At 38.2% G+C, this 23,216-nt stretch overlaps 1 protein-coding gene across 1 annotated transcript in view; it reads right to left on the reverse strand.

Moving 5' to 3' along the window:
• LOC139744537 (ubiquitin-like protein 3) overlaps positions 1 to 15,500 on the reverse strand; it is a 48,461-nt gene extending 32,961 nt beyond the window's left edge. Inside the window, exon 1 of the mRNA XM_071654968.1 lies at positions 15,459 to 15,500. Coding sequence (XP_071511069.1) covers positions 15,459 to 15,485 — 27 coding nt within the window. The 5' untranslated portion in view covers positions 15,486 to 15,500. The remainder of the gene's footprint in view (positions 1 to 15,458) is intronic.
• Positions 15,501 to 23,216: the final 7,716 nt, after the last annotated feature.

Here is a 23,216-nt window from a genome sequence, read left to right on the forward strand (position 1 = left end):
AATTTGGTCTGCATGACCTGCACATACATCATGTTTCCTGAGCATGTGTGATGGTCCAAGAGATTTGCTGTAATTACAGCAAAACTTGTTCTGCTGATATCAGTACTCCAGAAGTATAGTACCCTCCTAGATGCACTCACCAAGTTTTGCTGAAATTGCAGCAAAACTGATGATGCAAGTGAATTGTTGAGAATTGTGGAAAATCAAGGGGATTGTCATGTTTTGCTGTGTAATTTCAGCACTTTTCACCTCTTGGACTAACCTGTAGCCATGTGGAGGATTCATGTGGTTTTTAAGGGGATTTTGGGAAAACTTGACAATGCTTGAATTTGTCATTTCCAACCACACTCTGTTAAACTGATTGTATACTTGAAATACACAAATCTGTAGCATTTCATGTTGTATGTCCTTCAACTGTTATTACTATAATGAATTATGAAAGATTTTTTTTTAACCATGTAAAAACATTTATCCATATATTAATGAATGTTCTTTGCAATACCACTATAGGTTTTATACACATCTAACCAGAAAAAAAAAAGGACTGACCTTGTCACGCAAAGTAGAAAAACTGTCAGACAGTCTTGCTGTGTCAATACAGCAATTGTATAATCATAACAAATACAAATTACCACTACTACTGCTTATTAATGATAATCCTCACTGTACCTGTACATTGTAGTCATCATCATCATTATTATTCATAACTGCCGTTGGTATGCCAGGTCCTTGAATGATGCTACGCCACAAAGCTTATTCTTCCGATCTAATCTCCAAAGGGCTATTAAGTATACAACCTACATGCAGTTGTCAGTTTGACTGTCATTCACCTTATTCAAAACATTTACTTTGAGGACAAAATTCTCTCTCACAAAAATTAAGCGATTCTGTAATAACAGGAATATCATATTATTGACTACAGACAATAGTTCTTGTCTTTAAATACTTTTAGCCACTGTCAATAATAAGGTGTCAAGAGTTGTGACAGGTTGTACTAAGGATATAATCAAACCTATCCTGCAAATCAGTTTGTTGCCATAACAAGAAATGCTTGCCTACTAACCTCACTTACCACAAGACTGTCAAGACATGATTTCCTGAACCCCATCACTTAATTTGGCAATGAATTAGGGAGGGAGTTGGGGCTCCTAAACAAAAATGTAATGTTTCTCCATTCTCAACAGGCTTCTACACATATTTTGGTCAAAGTACTACTTCAACAGCCCCTTTCCCCCCATTTTGACATCGCATTTCTCGCATGAATTCCATAATTTTCTCTGCGTGACTAGCATTATGCATTTTATGTGTGTGTTTGCTGTTTTTTATTAGACCACTGTTTTCTTCTTTTTCACAGAAAAAAAAAGAAGGTAGAAGATGCACTTACATCATATTTACTGAAACCTAATTGTTAAAATGTAGGAACTACTTTCTCACAAGCTTCTGCTGTGCCAGCTGGTGACAACTCGTAAAACACGTCAGCATAAAAGTCTTTTTAGGAAAGAGCTTTTGTCAGCAAATCTTACATGTACTTCACTTTTTCCTACATCACTAATCCAAATTATATTTGCACAATCTTTACCTCTGCCAAGGGAGGAGGTTATGTTTTCGTTACCGTTGGTTTATTCATTAGTTAGTTCGTTAGTTAGGTAGTTTGTCTGTGCGCAAAATAACTCAAAAAGTAGTGAACGGATTGGAATGAAACTTGCAGGAAAGGTTGAAAATGACACAAGTACATGTACCAAACGATTAACTTTTGGCAGTGATCCGAGAATTTTGGGGGAATTTATGAAGGATTTTTGACATTTTGGCAGGTAGGGTCAATGAACTTGGGAATTCAGGCTGTGCGCATTTGAGGTTTGCCTGCGCGCACTAAAGTGCGTGCTCTAGTTTCTGCTGGGGTGAAACGCGCCGTGCAGCTGAGGGTTTATGACGTAACAAAGGCTTCTATATTGGGCAATCTGGCAAGTTTCAGCACACAATGCAGTACGTATGGGTGGAAATCACTGATATCTCTACGGAAGAACAAGATCAGTGGTGTAAATGATTTGCATGCTTGGAGGAGGTCTGCGCTCTTAGAGTGCTTCTCTAGTTTGTCATAAAATGTAGTCTAATAAATTCATATTTTCCCGCAAATGCTCAAAAATGCAATCAGCAACTTTTCTATTGTTTCCAATGCCTCAAGATGTCATCTGAATTTAAAGTGTACTAGTAAACTTGATCAATCCCGGTACACAATCACAAATAGCTCTTTTCAAAACAAATTTTGCCATAAGAACAATTCCTTTGCACATTAAATATGACGTGAGATTTATGGTGCTCACAAGCTGTTTATGGAATACGGTAACAATGTGCAAATATGCATGAGTGTGATAAATTTCTGTATACTGTAGTAAAAGTAGGTAGAGATTAAGCATAAATGTCATCAATTTCAATAAGAGTGATCAATCATTTTCTTCCTACACATATGACTGAGTGATATAATGATAAAATGTGATATTCTATGGGGGGGGGGGGGGGGTGTTCATCCAAACAAAAAGCCATGAAATTTACTGCACTGTGCTGATTATTAGATTGATGTTCATTACTCATGTGTGGGATATGGTCTGTTTCAAAATAAACCTTTAGGTCCCTAAAATATTGGGCAAAAACCCAGCACATACCTATGGTGTACCCGTTTCCACATTTTTAAGTTGCCAATTGACATTATAAAATGGGTTCAAGAATGTAGCCAATTGGAAGCGCTGAAATGAGTCACGTGTGAGTGCATTATTTTCTTCAGGTATGCACTAAGAAGAGTCTCTCTTCCACCTCCCTGGCCTGACGTACGTCACAATGTTTACACTAGCAGTGCGCACTCAATCAGTTGTTACAAGTGCGTCACGCGCTACACTGTACTATACGCGCTGTCAATCCTGTAAACAACTTCTAGTTCGGGCCGCGGGCTGCCACAACAGGCGGCGGCCTTTCTTGTGCATAACAGTACGTGGCGTACGTATACTCTTATACGTACGTACAGTACTTATGTGCGGGATTTCCGAGTGCGACGTGCGTAAATGTTTGGGACGAACATCTTCGGACATCTTGACTTTTGAGCGAGTGCTACATGTAGCTGACTGGTATTGACCCACAAAGGTACGTGAATAATGCTGTTAGTTTTCGACCCATTTTATAAAACAAATGATGCACAGGATTATTTCGTGGCGTTAGTGAAGGTGCGGCTCACTCTCGAGTATTGACAACGGTTGCAAACATGCACTCGGCTGCGCCTCGTGCATGTCGCACCATTGTCAATACTCTCGAGCGCGCCGCACCTTCACTAACACACTCTATCCTGTGCATCATTTGTATATTAATTCATATCCACCTATCATCTTCTGCGTACCGCTAAACAAAGCTTGTACATACATGTACATGTCTTTGAATCTGAGTGTGTATGGAACTTTTGTCTGCACAATACCCAATGTGCAATTGCTACTGGCACTGCATTGATCTGCAAATCCATTGAATTGAAAGGAAGTATCTAGATGAGGCCAACTACACTTGGAGAATAACTTGAAAGGATCGTCTTCATAAAGTAGGTCAATCGAGAAGAGGGTAAGAAAAATGAAATATCCTATTGAAGGCTATACATTGCCAGGACAACAATGAGAAGGGGCAAATTGTGGCATTCATTACAATTACTCAGTCACAGAATGGGCAATGGGCTGTGTGATGTGCCCCTCAGTATGCAACAACGAACTATCTAAAAAGAGCAAGTTTTGTATACATTCAATGCCTGTTAAATACCCCTATATGCTTGTAGAAGCATACTGTATCCATTTACACTCCAACAAGCATGAATAGGCAAAACTCACACACAGTCAGAGTTGATATCATTCAGCGACAAGTGCTGTAAGCATGGATAGCTTTATGACTAATATGGAAATTTTCTCAAGTTTTGCACATTCTCATCACAAAAACAAGACATATGAACACACAGATATGTTTGGAGATATCAAATACCTGTACTGTACAAATATTCTCATCTAGAAAATTACATTTGAAATGATGTGACCTCTGATAGATTAAGTTACGTACTTAAAGTGTACCAATACCCTTGAAATCAAATTGTACCAATACCCTTGAAATCAAATTCATGTACAATTAGAATACACAAAAACAGACATAATTCACCTGTGATAGCACCTGAAAGCATACATATTTCAATAAATAATATCATATCTTTATAACATTTTGGCACTTGTGCTCTACGCTTTTAAATTCTGCTCCATAGGCACTGGTACTGAGGTGTGCGCCTTCTAGCTATACATGCACATTTTTACAGATGATATCGAGATTTCATGTTGATCGGTAAGCTGATCATGCGCACGGATTGCATATCACTATCGTTCAAGATGTATTTTGAAAAAAAAATATCAATAGCGCAATCATTCAATTGAAAGAATTGGGTGATTGATGAGTCTATAAATCTATTTCAAATCTATTGCAAATCATTTTTACTTTTGTTTACTCTTTAGAATTTACATATAAACCCCAACAAATAAAAATCAGTGACAAAAATTCTAATATTTTGCCGACCGCATGTCGCATATAAACTATATTCTACAAATTGTAACAAAAATAAAGTGTATTGGTACACTTTAGCCATTGAATGCTTTCAACATTATTTCATTTTCTCTCTCAACAGAAAAAAACAAATGGCAGGAAAGTGGCCTTTAACTTCTACAACTGATGGAGAAACATATCTTCAGTGCATGTTGGTTGGCAACTGCCGAGTATGACAGCTTACTGTAAGAACAGCTGTATGGTGGTTTTACAGTTACTGACTTTTAAAATCTGTCACTTGTTTCATTGCAGACATGTCTATCTGTAAAGGGAAGCCATGTTGGTCTATTACTTTGGCTGACACACATAACATACCTTTTTTTCTTGTTGTTGTCATGAAAGAAGTTTCATTCAGCAGTGCACTGTTGAATATCTTCAAATTATTTCTGTTAGATTACAATGTAACTCTCGCAGTCTAGCTAAAAATTAGAGGTCAAAACCCTCGTTTACAAAGGATATTGAGGGTCATTGTGGGAATCTTGAAGTGACATAAACTTGTTAGCTTGACATCATGAGTCATACACATCACATGCATTAAAATTGTCTAGTCATTGTTGATTACTGTGGCAATACATGTTACATTCCAAGTTAAAAAGTGTGACAGGTTGGGAAGGTGGCTGGAGGATGCCTTATTTGTGTATTCACAATCAACAGTCACAGGATTTGTTTTTGTTTGTTTGTTTGTTTGTTTTTGTTTTTTGCTTTTGTTGTTGCTTAATTTCCCACCAGACAATTCAACTATTGTATACCCATTACAGTCAAATCTGCCTTAGCGGCTATCTGTCTATTAGTGACCACCTACCATATGCGGCCATATTTGTCGTCGCACCAGTCATTCATAGGCAAAGTCCAGTGATCGCCACTGCTGCATTCATCACTCATACACCATTGTAGTCGCAATAATGCACTAGTGTAGAATTTTCTTCATGACTGTACACATGCTAGTGTGCAACAAATTGATAAACACCGGCATTGTTTGAAGCATGAAACACCCATGTGCTTACATACTATATCATCGTACATGTATGCAATGCACACAAAAGTCAGATAACCTGTCTATAGCGGCCACCTGTCTATAACGGCCACTTTTTTCATCTCCCTTGGGTGGCAGCTTTATAGACAGGTTTAATAGACTGTATATCTACAGATGGTTTTACTTTCATAAATTTTGCAATTCAACAGCTACTCAGTATTAAAACATAAAATACTGTTTACCATCACCAAAGTGGGGATGTTTTCTCATGTGGTTCTCTCAATTTCTTTAAGAAATTTTAGTGAAAATTGAGTGAGCGGCAGAAAAGAGACAAACGATTATGTACCAAAGTTAGCCTTGCATCTGTATAGAATGACATGCATGGGGTATTGATCATTGATGAATAAGCACACTTCAGTACTGGTGTATACAGTAGTCCTCACACACTGACAAATAGGTTCTAATTCTGCAATAAGAATTTTTGCTCAAATAATTCTGTAACAGATACACTGAAGCATGTTTACGAGCCAGTCTACTATAGCCCAATCAATCAAGATGTGATACCATATTGTAAATTCAAGATTCCAAAATTGCATTCATATATCCTTGGTGAGGGATTAGGATGAGATTTCAGCATTGCTGCCATATCCAGCAGATTGAAAAACGTAATACTGGAAAGAAAAAAAAAAACAAAATGTGTCACTAATTCTCTTGAAAGCAAGAATGTCATGCTTTGGTTCAAAATGGGTTTATCAAGTACCCGCTATCTCAAATGGGGAAAAAAATTCAGGACCACGCTTTATTACTTTGGCTGAAGATCAAACAAAATATCACGTTTAATGAAATAACAGCAGGCTGCTCTGCTCAAACACAAAAACAAAAATCCTGCCAGAATGCTCTTGTTTTTATATTGATTTTGTGGTGATTTTGTTGACTTTATTGAACACATTTCCCTTGTGCTCGAGGATAAGCAAATTACATCCCTCATAATTCTTTCTCTTGCAGGGTTGAGAGGAAAGCGTCTGTTAAAAAAGAAAGACTTGAAATAAAAATGGATTCCCACAAAGCCTAAAGATGTGATTCACATTAATCCCCCTCTTAGTTGAATATCTGAACGTGCCTGCTGAACTCCACACTGTTGATATACAAATCTCCCTATACATACTTTACAAATACTGCCATGACAAAACTGCAAGATATAGTACGAGGTCATACATGTATATTGGTGGCTTATTTACAATTTTACTCAAAATTACACTGAAATATTTTCGATTCATTTTGATGCAATGCCAAATTCTAAGATTTTGTTACTTTTTCTTTAACCCACAGAGGACTAGCTGATACTGCTACAACACACATTTTCCTGAGACACCTGCCTGAGTATACTTGGGACTCGTCTTCAATGGGTTAAAGGACAAGTTCACCTTCATAAACATAAGGATTGAGAGAATGTAGCAATATTAGTAGAACACATCATTGAAAGTTTGAGGAAAATCGGACAATCCGTTCAAAAGTTATGAATTTTTGAAGTTTTTGTGCAGTAACCGCTGGATGAGAAGACTACTGCAGTGTGTGAATAACTTAGATGTCACATGCGTACAACAATATAAGGAAAATATAAAGAGAATTTCACAAAATTTCATCTTATGAAAAAAGTTCACATTCCCCCGACTCGTTACCGACAAATGTTATGGGTAACATTATTCCCCCTGCCTTTAGAAAGAGCCAAGTCAAGTGCTTTTTTATTATGTGAAAAAAGTGAAAATATGTTAAATTTTCTTTATATTTTCTTTATACTGTTGTACGCATATGACTCACAAGCTGTAGTAGTCTCCTCATCCAGTGGTTCCAACACAAAAATTTTAAAAATTCATAACTTTTGCATCGATTGTCCAATTTTCCTCAAACTTTCACTGATGTGTTCTACTAATATTGTTGCATTCTCTCAATCCTTATGTTTATGAAGGTGAACTTGTCCTTTAATATCAAAGTGCATAGAAACATGAGAGACCGAGTTGTTAGGATGGAGCTCAGACACAATCCTGTTGTTGGTATGTACGCACACATCTGACACTGGACTTTGTTCGGAGATACAGGAACATGTGTTTACTCAGCCTATTTACGACTGAGGGATAATTGTGTGTACTATGGGGCAAGTCCAAGATAAGGTCCCCTCAGAAGGCAAAATTTCATCTTTGCTCAATATTGACATGTTTGGTATCATTTTGAAGCTTATGAGTTGAAGTTTTGATTTCCATGGAGGAAAAAATTATATTACGTAAATTTATGCAAATTTCAAGGGCTTCATTTGCATAAATGTGAAACACAGCGTTACGTATGGGACATTTATAAAAATTCATATTAATTCAAAGGAAAGCAAATGATATTTGATTAATATGTGGACATAAGAAGTTCATCAAATAGTTTAACTTGGTATGACAATTTAGGGATTATGCAAATGATTATGGGCAATTCCACGGTAACTCGCGTTACAAATAATGGGTACATTTTTGGGATAATGTGCCAATATCTTTGTAATTGGTAGGATCTACAAGTTACTTTTTTCATCATGGGTTAAGTAGACATACACCAACTAAATGAATCCAAAAAGAAAAATAAAGGACAAACATGTTGGGATTCTTGAATCATTTAATTTCGGTAACTCGCGTTACACAAAAAGGACATGGTCAATTCTATGAAGACCTCTTTTTGGAAAGTCTCCTCATACTAGACAATCTTAATAAAAGTTTTCCTACCTTGAATTGACAGTGGGTTAGGACTCATAAATTAACAATATCAAAGTTGAGTAACAATGACCTGGAAAAATGTAGGGAGCCTTTATTTCGGTAACTCGCGTTACGGTAACTCGTGTTACATTATGTCCAGTAACACAGGGTGACACAAATTGATGACATACAATTGTTCTGATGGCACTGAATCTTGTGTTGAATAATCTGAGAGATGCTTATTTGTGTAGATAGTAAAACGAATAAATGTTAAACAAATATTTTACTAATAAACCCAATAGAAGAGTGTGTTTAAGACTAATAAGAGCTTCACTCCTCATAGAGACCTTGAATATGTTTGAACTTATATACTAGATGATATAGGTGTATTATTACATTGTAAGTTTCAGAGTGTAAAGATGAAAAATGTTGAAAGTCTTTTTAAAACAAAACATAAAAGTATCAAACCCTATATACAAGTTTACGAAACAGCTTACAATCTTTCAAAAATTCAAATCCTATCTTTGTGAGGAGTGAAAACTAGTACATTTCTTTGCAACTGATTGACAAAAAGACCAGTTCGTAATTCCACTTTGTGCATGAACAAAAAAAGATCATTTGTACGAACAGGCATTTTGGTTTGTAAATTCACTGACATTAAGCATCTGTGATGCGATGATTATTCATGCGATCCTTATCTAAATGATGCTTGCCAGCACATCCACCTGACAGCAAGAATGGTATTTTGCAATATAAACGGAAATAAGCTGTCACTGCATTCAATACAAAACAATGAAATGGATGCCTGCTAAATTATAAACTGATGTGAGTATTCTGATCCCCTGATCTAAATGCAAGTTCATTCTTTTTTTGAACAGAAGTTCCATAAATTGTTATGTCATGCAAGCTTATGCATTATGCTGCTTTGAAAACAAGTGAAGTGCCGAACCAACTGAGAAAAAAGAAAGGTCATTTGTACCAATGTGTACATGAGCTACAGTGTATACGAACTGGCTTATTACCCTACATCGACGTAAATAAGCACTGAATTGATCAGTGTTTTAGCAGTAGCCATGATAAAAAAGTCATGGGCGTACATACTCAAGCAGTATTCAAACTTACGACCTCCTGATCACCGGACAGGTGTCATCTCCACTAGACCACCATGCTTTCGCCCGACAGCAAGTGCTGGTTCTAATCCTTATAACATGCAGTGGGAACTGCGTAATTATTCAAATTCATGAAATTCTTCCGTTGAGATGTTTTCATTGCAACTGATTGACAAATTGCCCTACATCAACGTTAATAAGCTCACTGAATTGATCAGTGTTTTATTAGTAGCCATGATAAAAAATCATGGGCATACATACTTGAGCAGGATTCGAACCCACAACCTCCTGATCTCCGGACAGGTGTCATCTTCAGTAGACCACCGAACAAGGATTAGAACCAACACTTGCTGTGCTTTATAGCATTCTGTAATAAAAATTCTGTAATACTGATGCAGGAAATTCAAAAGATAAATCTAATGGTCTCATTCACTGCTGGATACATGTACAGTATGCAGTGAAAGCCAGGCTAGACTCTTCAATGTGGCATGTGATCAGTGACCTTGATGCTAATCACAGTTTATTATGTTGCCCTCCTTTGTTTCAGTCCAGTATAGTGTGTATAGCACTGCATTTGATTGTTTTCACCACAATCTAGCTTAATTAAGTGCTAAAATTTGCTTATGTTGGGGGAAACTTGTGTTTATAGTTGGTAACTCGCGTTACATGCCGGTAACTCGCGTTACATGGTAACTCGCGTTACACTTTTCATTGACATTTTTTAATGTGATAACAGTGTTTATTGAAGTCAACATCCTGTGTACAGTATCAGGGTGTGATGAATTTAGAAAATTATGATTCCCAACAAATTACCTCCACTGCTTCCTTCAGAATGAAAAATATTTCTTGTTTCGGTAACTCGCGTTACATGGCTCAAGGGCTGAACTTTCATGTGGTGATTAGAATTTTTTGAAGGTGGCATAAAAATTTCCTCATGGGAGACTGAAGTAGAACCAATTTGCTTCTTTAAAATAAATTAATTGAAGTGCTAGCAGAATTTTTCTATTAAAAAAAATTATATCAAGTTAAGCATGCATTTTAGCAATTTGGATGACTGAAAAATTGTCTTCAACATTTGTAGCTGTTTCTCGGGAAATATTTGACCGATTGATATAATTCTTTGAGTTTCTTTAACTTCAATATATGGGTAATACATAATGAGTAATTCTTTTGCAATATGATAAAGTTGAAATTTTTGTGCCATGTCCACATTCCCATGGAATTGCCCTTATGCAAATTGGCTCGTGTCCTATCATGAGATGTCCCATACGTAACAAATTGAGGTCATTTTTTTAGGTTTTTTCTGAAATTGCTAAGGTTATATTAATGCCCTTTTGGAAAGTTCTAATTTATCGTTTAGAGAAATTAAATACCATAGAAAAAAGAAAAAAACAGTAAAAGGAATATTTTTTATTAGGCATTGAAATAATGTTACGTATGGGACAAATGCGTTACGTATGGGACATCCTCATACATAATGCATGTGAATGCATGTAGCTAGCTGGGAAGGTCTCTCAGTACACAAATGGTGAATCATCCTGAAGAAAGCATCCCAACATTGTAGCTACTTTTGAGTTATAGACACTTTAAACAATACATGTACTTGACTGAACAATTTTCAGAAAGGGGGAGGGGAAAATGGCAAAATACACAATGAAAAATCAGCATTAAAGGGATGGTATAGTTTTTTTTTTGTAGAAATGGGGATTCAGTTTTCAACATTTAGTGAAATGATTGGAAACCAATTATATGAATTACTAAAAGCATACAATCCTAAGACTTGAGGAATTCAAAGTTTAGTGATGGAGATCCAATTTGGAATGGTTGTGATATAAATATATAAAAAAAATTAAGTAAAATGATTTTTTTTTTAATTGCAAGTGATACACAAATTGTCCTTATTCAGGTTTCAATAATAGCCACGACAAAATTCATGGGTATACATACTGAGGTGTGGCTCGAATCAATGACCTGACTGCTAGACAGACATCATATATCTACTCGATCACTGGGGTTCCACGCAGCAGGTATTGCTTATTTATAAAAATTAATATTTCTTGTGTCAAGTTGTTTTTATTGAAACAAAATGGCAAACTGCCCTTCATCAATGGAAGTAAACACTTTAAACTATTCAATTTTTCAGTAGTAACTATCCTGATAAAAATAGGGCATACATACTCAGGTTGGTCATAAAAATATAGAATATGATTGAATATGATTATGATGGTAAATATTTGGGGAACATTGTTCCCTTGTCAATCTGGATCAGTATTTGAGTAATTTCAACTGATTCCATTTCAATATTTATGCAAAAATTATTTTGCAAAATACCCATAAACATGTCTCTCCACACACTAAACGAATGGGGGACAAAGGGCATGCATACTCAGATTGGTCATAAAAATATAAAAATATGATTGAATATGATTAGGATGGTGAATATTTGGGGAATATTGTTTCCTTGACAATCTGGATCAGTATTTGAGTAGTTTCAACTGATTTTACTTCAATAATTATGCAAAATACCCATAAACATGGTTCTTCACACACTAAATGAATGGGGGACAAACTGTCCCATACGTAACTGTCCCATACGAAACACGTCATGTCTGTCTTTAATTAGAACCTGTAATTAGAGCTTTTTGCCTAATGATACGAAACTTACCTGTGATAATCTTGAGTGTTGTGACTTTCATCACAGTGAGTTACAAGTTGTAGAATGAAATACTTTCAGAGAGTTTTGAGGTTGAAAAAAATGTTCAAAAAAACAAAATTTTTCTGGTCCCATACGTAACGGCACATATTTTCTCTTCTAGAATATAATTGTGAAGGTCATTTTTCTCCATTTTTTGCATGATAATACTTCTCCAAGATATCAATCACCATGATAAAGTTTAATATGATCAAAAGCCATTAACACTATTTTTCAGGTCATAAAAGTCTCTGAATGTCCCATACGTAACGCGCGTGTTATCTTGGACTTGCCCTATGACAGATACAGCCTGTCTCTTTAATTCTAATTATATCCAATATAAAAAGCCCATGATCCTGCATCTTAATATCAGATTCCTTTTTGTTATAAAACCTTCATTTCTTTTTAATAGAGTAGGACCCATTTTATATCCCACATATATGAGATGATACACATCAATTAGATTTAAAGTGCCAGGAACAGAGACTATATAAGCTCCATAATGCAACTGCTGATTTAAAATAGGGCCAAAAAGAAAGAATAAAATAAAGTTCTTGTGTAATCACATTTAACAAAAGTTATCATTTTCTCTTGAATCTTTAATTACCATGTCTGTAAACAATCGACTAATTCATACTCTGTACTTTCTTTGGCTACAGATCAAAAAAAAAAAAAAATGTTGAAATACTTTTATAAGTGCGATGCCTTTTGAACCACTGTCTCACTTTTCTTCTGACATTGCAAAACTACCATATTGATGTAGTTGAACTCTTTCCTTATTTTCCACCATTTATACTCCAGTTTATCAGCAGGCCTCAGATGCATTTTAGGGTGTATATCAATTGATCACACTAAGTGTTTGCATAAAGAAGATAGCCATGAGCATGCAAAACACAAATAAGTATGACAGTACCAAAGTCCACATTCAGATACCTACACTGTTGTGTACTTGTCATATGTTTGACAGTATGACTTACATTGTAGTGTAATTTAAGCTGTTTAGGAAAAAAGAAGAAAGCATTCAAGATTTAAAAGTAGCGTGTCACATTCACACTTGGATGTTCTAATACTCCCCCCCCCCAAAAAAAAACAAAAACCAAACAAACAAACCAACAAACAAACAAACAAACAAACAAAAACAAAGACTTTGTCCCAATTGCAGATTACTCTTAACACAAAATGACTTGCTGCACAAGGAACACAGCTTGTCAAGTCCACACATTGCACACACACACACACAAAAAAAAGGCCTTTAAGATTTTGGGGACTTCACAGGGTATGTTAGTAAAGAGGCGAGAGTGCACATGACACCAGCAGAGTAATCCCAAAATGCATTAAAAACAATATTTAGTATTTCACATTATCTTGCATTCATTAAATTTTCTGAATCTTCTTGACTTTATCATGCCCCCACCCCCACTCATACACCACAACATGCCAATGTGTGTGGGACTGTGTGTGCTTTCATGCGCAGGCTAGCAAGGGTAGGGTAGAACAGTTGTATGGAAAAAAATGTGGGGTGGGGGGACATAAGGAAGTCTGTCCTCTGATTCTTTGTATTATTTCCTGAATTGCTCTTTGTTGGTCCCTGAGTCATAATTGCATGACCAAGAAGCATGATTTGGTTTTTGTCACGAGAGCATACCATGTACCTACAATTATTACTAGAATTTGTTACAATTTCAACTCAATTTGTTACAATTTAATGAGTGCAGTTCTTGTAAGCATTCTAATATCACTGGAAAATATGTTCATGTCTGAAGATTACTCCAACTGAACACTTTAACCAAAATATTTTTGAATAAAAATGAGCAGAGAAAAATTTGATTCTACTGGGATTCAAACAGGAGACCTCCGCCCCAGATTAGGGAGCTTTAGATTTTAGACGCGCGGACGTTCAAAGGAAAAAAACATGATCTGAGCTGGCGCAGTAGCACGCGTAAAGTCAATCTATTTTTAGCTTGCGTCGCCTGAGTTGTTTACTACGCGTACTGGGCTATTTTCACGTCCGCACAGTTTGCGACGTAGAGAGCTTCTTCATGCACTGATCATATGGGGGTGCGATTTTATTTGACGTATAAACTGTCGCAACTTTGCACAGTGATTTTTTGTTACACACAGATGTCCACTATCCATGATGAAAAGAAGAAAAAATCCTGTCTGTTTTTTTCTTCAAAAATCGAGTTTTAATCAACCGATGCAGAGCGCCCATCAAAACACGGGCGCCGTGTTCGCACAATGCCAGACTGCCGCACCTAGTGGCCTGATCCGTCTAAATATTTTCGGTGCTTTTTTCTGCGGCTCGCACATCTCCGCGCGCGAATCAGCCTCGTGAAGCTGAAGTCTGACATCTTTTCACACAAACTCGCAACGAGAAAAATGAAATAGTACTAACCTGATCTTGTACATATATTCCGAATTACTATTCCACACTGATAGAGTAGGTGGGTACTCCAGTTTGTTAGCAAACTAATCACTTTGTAGGTAGGTAGCGGACAGCGCGGAATTGACGAAGGAAGTGAACTCGTCATACCTACAAAGTGATTAGTTTGCTAACAAACTGGAGTACCCACCTACTCTATCAGTGTGGAATAGTAATTCGGAATATATGTACAAGATCAGGTTAGTACTGATTTCATTTTTCTCGTTGCGAATTTGTGTGGAAAGATGTCAGACTTCACTTCAGCTTCACGAGGCTGATTCGCGCGCGGAGATGTGCGAGCCGCAGAAAAAAGCACCGAAAATATTTAGACGGATCAGGCCGCTAGGTGCGGCAGTCTGGCATTGTGCGAACACGTTGGCGCCCGTGTTTTGATGGGCGCTCTGCATCGGTTGATTAAAACTCAATTTTTGAAGAAAAAAACAGACAGGATTTTTTCTTCTTTTCATCATGGATAGTGGACATGTGTGTGTAACAAAAAATCACTGTGCAAAGTTGCGACAATTTATACGTCAGATGTGAGATGAAAAAGAAGTGAATAGGGGTCCTCGTGAGGACTTCCCCCCGGGGTCAGTATGAGGAACCCCGGGGTCCTCATGAGGCGGGGGCAGTCCTCATACGCGGGGGCGGTCCTCATGAGCGGGTTTCCCGGACTGACAATTATCCTTCTGCTCTGGTGACACTGCACTAAGTTAGTAATAGTATACCTAGCACTGTGTAGCAGTGTTAGTACAATATGGTGTCACTTTACATCAGTTAACTTAGGTAGGCCTAACATTAGACTAAGTTTACAGTGTTCCAATATTCTTAATCTTACATTTAATCTTACTGCTATAAAAAAAATACTGGCTTCTTCACTCATGACAATGGCAATGCCGCCGTGTGGCTTGTTGGTCTCAGAAGCCATACTCACCCTGTCACTCTTATTTATGCTTCCCATTGCGTTTTATGGCACTCAACGCTGGAAGTATGAGAGAATTTCGGCGTATGTGATCATACAATCAAAACAGCTTTGATTGTTTCGAGCTGTTGGTAAAGTCTGCTCTGGTTCAACAGTGATCAACCAGCAACCGGCGCTTCGCTACGTTTTGTGTACGGTCGTACGTACGATGCTATTCCATCTCCAAGCGTTACGCTGTACACTACAAGTCTACACGAACAATGAAACGTCTCTTGAAACTTGACGAAAGTCGAGAAGCAATCGCGGTGGTGAAACTTCTCTCAACTCCCCTTTCGACAGCGTTGAGAACTTCTTCGGCTCATCTAAAATGTGTCATCTGTGATGTCAGTGATGACAGTGACAAACTTACGCCATTTCAAAGGGCATAATTACGTTCTGTCACCGAAGTTGTCGACACTTTACCATAAACAAACAGCTGAGTTTTCCTGATCCTCCGTTGCGCGATCTCATAGCGCTTCGCTCGCACGCTCCGCCGCCAGCGCAGTGGTAAACCCGTACATGCTAGCTATGCTAAGAGTATGCTGCGCTCGCTCCTGTGTCTGTGCGTCGTCCCAATTTGTGTCTTTAATTTTTTTTTCCCTCGACCGCAAAATGGCGAACGCCCTCACGAGTGATGCATTATGGGACAAGAAATTACGTCAGTGTAAAAGTCCAAATGCGTGATGTTTGGTTTGTTGATTGCCACGGTTTTTACTGAAAACATTACTCAGCAGTTGTCGATAATTTTACTCTAAACCATGGGAATTTTATTTTTACTCAAGCCGGAAAAAATGAAGGATTGTTTGCCTATACTTCATCATATAATGTGTGTACAATGTATCTATTAGCCATGGCTGTGTCCATTTTCCAAGGCAAAGTTTAAGTTTGAGCGCAACAGGTTCCATGACAGGACTATAAACAAATCTAAAGACTATAAAGGATATGAGTTGACCCCACTTCATAAAGTTAATTTTTCGATGTAGTTGGCTTAGTACGCCATGATCCAAGCGTGCTTTTACAAATATACCAAAATCGTAAAAGTGATGCATATGACCCAGGGATGGCTGAACCGGGGGGGGGGGGGGGGGCACTTTTTTTTTTTTGCACCGTCACATCGATAGGAATACATGTACGACAGTATACGATAGTATAGCACATATTACAAGGTGTCACCACTTTGCCCCCCCCCCCCCCACACACACACACACTTTTTTTTTTTTTTTTTTTTTTTTACCCAGGAAGTGCGTAAATGACATTAGAAAGAAATATAGAAACCTTGAAGTGTGAGCGCGGTAAGGGTTTTTGCGCTGAATACCTTTTTTTTTTTTTTTTAAGTTTTGATTGTTAGCTCATGAAACCCGGAAGTGCCCCCCCCCACACACACACACACAAACTTATGAAAACGTGGCGCCGGTGGTGTGACCTACAATATCATCAATTTATTACCTGAAAGGTATCGTGTAAAATCAACCTATTGTGTCACGTAAAATGCCCGTTTAGCAGCTGCAGCTATGCCAAATTTATGAAGAATAAGGCTGCGTTCACATAGAAGTATACTACGTGTATTCGGGTATTCGGTGCTCGTTTTCGAGGGCACGCAAATAGCTTGAATCGAACGATAGGATTTCCTAACACCGGTTCACATATAAGAGGGCACTATTCGAAAATCCCGAATAGCTGCGAATAGTATAGCATAGTGGGAATCGAGCTTGTTCGATTTTCTTGCAGCGTATACCACCTCTCGCGTATGAAATGATGACAATTTTGGTCTGGATTTGCCCTTTAGCAAAAATAAGCGTGTAGACTGACATTCAGATGCAGTGTAGAAATTGTTAATTAAGATTGCTGGGATGTAGGAGGAAGAAATCCTCACTGCATGCAGGGGCGGATCCAGGAATTCTGTAAGGGGGGGGGGGCGTGACTAATATTTCTGGTGCCACTTCTGGGTTTCATTTCATTGTTTTTCTTTTTATTTCTTTTGTTTTTTTACGAAAAATAAAGGGGGGGCGTGCGCCGGTTGCGCCCCCCTCTGGATCCGCCACTGGCATGGGATGGGGAGTTGATGGTGCGGGTGATGGTGTACTGGGTGCCCGAATAGCGAATAGCGAATAGCGAATAGCGAATACCGTTACTTCTATGTGAACACAGCCTAATGCATGTGAATTCTAATGTCGTACGACATAGAATTTATTCACATGCATTGCCGCCTTCAGTCAACGTTGACTGAAGGCACGTTATATTCTATTTTAAAGAGGATGACAACATATTTGTAAAGCTATATGAGTGTGTTCCCAAAATTGTGATATTGGCGACAATCCTATAAGATGGCTATTTTTATCATGCTCCTTCAATTTAAGTGTCAACTTGTTCTGAGCACAAAATTTGTGAGTGTTTTGGAACAAAAACAAACTAAAAATCCTACGGATCAAGCTATAGGCCTATAAATGGTAGATAAAGTTCTGTACGGTTTTCAAAGTGGAAATCAATTGATATATACAAAATGATTAGAGAATTCTGTGACGATCCGCATAGAACTAAATCATTAAGTTTGATTCTAAATTCATTAAATTCATTGAGTTTGATTTAAAAATTCATTAAATTCATTGAGTTTCACTAAAAAAACACATACATTCCGATTTTAGTGAATCAGTTCCTCTGATTCTACTTTCGATGATTCAAGCAAACTTTCAGTGGGGTGAAACTTCATTAAATTCACTGAGTATAATACCAAGCAAACTGACCGCTAGAGATTTCACTGAAATTGATTGATTAGTCAACTGACATGAAATAAATATTTATTGAATTGAGAGTCTCTTGTGTTGTAGAAAGAAAATAGTGGTCACAATTACGTATACAAATTATTGTTCTGCACGCATTTTTTTTTTTTTTTTGGGGGGGGGGGGTAAATGTTCGTATTTTTAAATGAAATAAAAAACAACTTCAATGCATCTAAGGAAATAACAGTTAATTGCAGAGTTGTAATCTAAATACCATGACCAGGGTGTTGTATGTGTTTGATAAAAAAACTTCACAAATTTGATGGTTTGAGAAAACTTTAATGATGTGGCATAGCCATAATAATGATTAAAGTCGTGTTATGACTTTAAAACATCCAACAATCTTGAAGACCGACTGGTAAGGATTGGTTCCGATTTTAACTATTTTACATAGCATGCATACAAAAAAAAACAGTTTCCATGAAATATTAAATATGGACATCACTCGATCGGTCAATCAGTCACGAGCATAGATTAAATTGGCAAATTATGTAATGACGTCATTGCTTCAAGAGGTCACTCACTGAGCTGCTTTATCATGACAACTAGTCGTTATATAGTACAAAAAGGTCAATGGGAGGCGTCATTCTTTTAACGAACTCAATACAAACTATATAACCATCTATAGCGTCTGTTCTGAAATAACTTGATGACCTCGTAAGTATACACTAACGAGAATATTCTCATTTGCTAAACTAATTTCTGTATCATGCGTATACACGACACATAATCATCATAGAGTGCATGGCAAGGAGCAGATTTTTGTAGGGTGAGGTAAAACAGTACATGTATATTAATCTTCAATGTATTGTAAGCACGTTAACAATATTGCAATATAGATAGAGATCCTTTATGAACACAATATGGGTCAGACGCAAAATACACTGTATTCTAGATTACTGTCTCGCTGTTCGCATTGAATATATACAATCAGAAAAATGTACAGGAGAAAACATGGCAGGTCCTAAATGAAGATTAAAATTTTGTGACAGGGACAACGATATTCCCATGATTGATTCACTTACGCATGCACACCGAGATTCCGTTATGGAGAATCAAGACATCATTGAAAGTTATCATTTGTTTTTGTGTGTTCTTTCTGATTTAAGCCTAAACTGTGGAACTGGCCACAACATGTTCATTTCATCTTAAAGGTCGCGGTCCTGTTTATACCTTTGGGAACATGCAGGAAAAAAATCAAGATATCACATTTGATGCGTATGTGTAGGCAGGGCTGCCAACTCTCACGCAATCAGCGTGAGACTCACGCAATTCAACCAATTTTGACTGTCTCACTCTGATAAACGAAATCTCACGCTAAACCCCCAAAATGGAATGTAAAAAAAATAAATATATCTCTAAATTCTCTGATATTCCGAATATCGATATGCCCAAGCCCAAAGTTTCGAGATTTTCCCGCGCGGGTGTAAAGCTTAACCAATAATAATCGTTTTCGGTTCGCGCGCAAAGACGAGCTATTGGATTACGATTGGTTTCTACCATACCGCGTGAGCGTAGCTTGTACTTATGGCAAATTACAGTATGTATAGCAATGACGTGTGCTTTACATCGCTTGACGTACTGTGTACATACTAGTACGTACTAGTACATACTAGTACGTACGTTCGTACGGCCGCACAGCAGGCCGCCATGCGCTAGCCAGGAGGTTGCTCCGCTCCCACTGGCGTAGTCAGGGGGGGGGGGGGGCGACGGGGGCGGTCGCCCCCCCGTAAGATTTGGACCGGGGATTTGGGAGGCGGAAAAAAAATGCGTGTATACTGTATATGCATGCACATGAAGCGGGTCTCCTTTGCAACCTTTCATCAAATAAGATATTTTTTTTAATATTTCACTCAAAGTGTGAACCAGATCGTTGAATTTCAATTCAAAATATGCAAAATCTCTCGTGCTTGGGAGGGGGTATCCCCCTCCCAAACCCTCCCCCTCTGTGCCTCTTTCCCTAGCCAAGTACACTTTTTAGATTTACAAAAAATTCTGAATAATTCTGAGTGCACAAGACTTATCACTTATATTCCGAAAACTGAAGGTTCCCTCATGTATCTTCAGGGGAATTTCCCCTTTTAATCGACCCTTTCCTCCCTCAGCCCCCCCCCCCAAAAAAAATCAGGTTTTTTTTTGTGATTTCTCAAATGTTGATTCCATCAAATATGCGTATACGAGATATCTCAATTTCAACCTTAAAAAGATAAAAGCTCCATCGGAAGGGAAGGGTGGAGATAACACTCGCCCACGCCTTCTCCCTGCTCGCCCCCCCCCCCCCCCGGCCATGCAAAGAAGTAGACTGTGGCTATACCCAGATCGCTTTATTTCAATTCTAAAAACGCAAAAGCTCCGCGAGCGGGAAGGGGAATCCCCTTCCCCTAAGCTCTATACCTCACTAGACTTTATACATACGCACAGATGGTGCACATTCGGAATAAGAGCTAAATTCCGTGATTTTAACACTTCGATGAAAAAGTATTGCACCAAAAATTTGCACCAGATCGCTGAATTTCAGGTCTGAAAACGCAAAATCACCTTCGTGTGGGAGGGGATATGCCCCTATCTACACCCTCGTGTGCATGCTTTTTCTGTTTGATTGCTGAACAGACAGCGTTCATGATATTCAGTGTAAGAATTAATACAAGAAGACTAGTGTATCTAAATTATACCATTTTATAGGCAAATTGTTCAATAATAATCTACACTAAAATATACTGCAACCTTAAACAAGTGGGACTGTTTCAACTCGTTAAAACACGCAAAAACATGCATCAAATTGCACCATTTGCAACATCAAAATGCAAAAAGTTCTCGCCGTGGGAGGGGGGACACCCTCCCCTACCCCCTCGCTCGCTCCGCTCGCTCTGGTTCAGTCGCGTTCATGATATTCAGTGAGGAGAATTAATACAAGAAGTGTATCTAAATTATACCATTTTATAGGCAAATTGTTCAATAATAATCTACACTAAAATATACTGCTACCTTAAACAAGTGGGACTGTTTCACGTCGATGAAACACGCAAAAACATGCATCAAATTGCACCATTTGCAAAATCAAAATGCAAAAAGTTCTTACCGTGGGAGGGGGGACACCCCCCTCCCACACCCTCCCCTCCCCCTCGCTCGCTCCGCTCGCTCGGGTTCAGTCGTGTTCATAATATTCAGTGAAAAGAATTAATACAAGAAGTGTATTTGAATGATACCATTTTATAGGCAAATTGTTCAATAATAATCTACACTAAAATATACTGCTACCTTAAACAAGTGGGACTGTTTCACGTCGATAAAACGCGCAAAAACATGCATCAAATTGCACCATTTGCAACATCAAAATGCAAAAAGTTCTTACTGTGGGAGGGGGACACCCCCCTCCCACACCCTCCCCTACCCCCTCGCTCGCTCCGCTCGCTCGGGTTCAGTCGCGTTCATTATATTCAGTGAAAAGAATTAATACAAGACGTGTATCTAAATCATACCATTTTATAGGCAAATTGTTCAATAATAATCTACATCAAAATAAACTGCTACCATAAACAAGTGGGACTGTTTCACGTCGATAAACGCGCAAAAACATGCATCAAATTGCACCATTTACAACATCCAAATGCAAAAAGTTCTTACCGTGGGAGGGGGGACACCTCCCTCCCACACCCTCCCCCCCCCCCCTCGCTCGCTCCGCTCGCTCGGGCTCGGTTGCTTCGCTCCCTCGCAGACTAACCGCCCCCCCCCCCTAACATGAAATCCTGGCTACGCTGTTGTCCGCTCCCTCGCTCGTGCAGTGTCTCACGCCAAACTCTAACTCAAGGTTGGCAGCCCTGGTGTAGGTCTGTTGTATCACAAAACATCGTACCATACAACATTTTCGCAATGAAGCCTAAAACATAAGGAGATATCAGTATTTTTCTCAATATACCATAACTAGACGGTTTAGTCTGGAAACATATTTAGAACTTGAACTATTGTTCACATTTTGTGTATCTAACAATACTTATTACATCGATTACACGTATTCAAAGTTTTACAGTGGTTGTTTCTATCCCTAACTCACATTTTATAACTATTCTAAAGCACTAATACTGGAATTTTGTTTCATCTGCAAATGGTAAACTTTACATGCTTTTAATAAAAGTCATATCGTGCTATGAACATACACGCATTGATTTAAAAGACCTCTAGTTCCGTTTCGTTTTCTTTTTATATTCTATTTCCAACACAGTAGGTTAAACTTTTGAACACACATTACTAATGATACAGGGAATGCAACGAAGGAACAGAAACAAAGAGGAAAGGTATAAGTTAGCATGGCGAAAGAATGACAGGAGGAGGAGGAGGAGGAGGAGGAGGAGGAGACTCGGTGAGGACAGAGAAAAGGAAGAAGGAAGAGGAAGATGATGGGTCAAAACCATGGATATCCGTGAGGCACGAGGCAATTATAAAGCTCCCCAAAATATGAAAGGATCGAGTGTAAAGTAGTTTTAATTGGTTCACAATTGATAAACCGTACGACTGAAAGACTGCTGGCCGTGTCATTTGTAGGCCCTATATTGGTGGTAAACATTCATGTCGATGTAATATTAGTCTGAATGAAGACAGTTATGAAGTATGCTAAAATGATGTGTCAACCTCTAGCTTTAATATTTGGGACTAGTGCTCATGGTTTCGTAAAGTAGAGTCACCGGTGCAAAAGCCTTCCCATCCACCGATCAACATCTACCTGCAGAGTTATCCCAATAACCTACGGCTCAATCCCGGAAATGAAAACTGTCTAGAGAGCTTGTAATGTATCTATTCAGGATTGAAATTGCACCATCATCTGACAAAAAGGGCCGCACCACAGACTGTGACCCAAAATGTCAACTGCACTCTCTCCGGAGGAGTATCGATAACATGGTAATGTGGTATCGTAATCGAAATGGAAGCAGCCAATCGGGTGCCGAGAGACGGTATGGTA

This window comes from Diadema antillarum, unplaced genomic scaffold (assembly GCF_040938485.1).
Source record: "Diadema antillarum isolate AM-2024a unplaced genomic scaffold, OU_Dant_1.0 seq00001187_RagTag, whole genome shotgun sequence".
NCBI classification, from domain to species: domain Eukaryota; kingdom Metazoa; phylum Echinodermata; class Echinoidea; order Diadematoida; family Diadematidae; genus Diadema; species Diadema antillarum.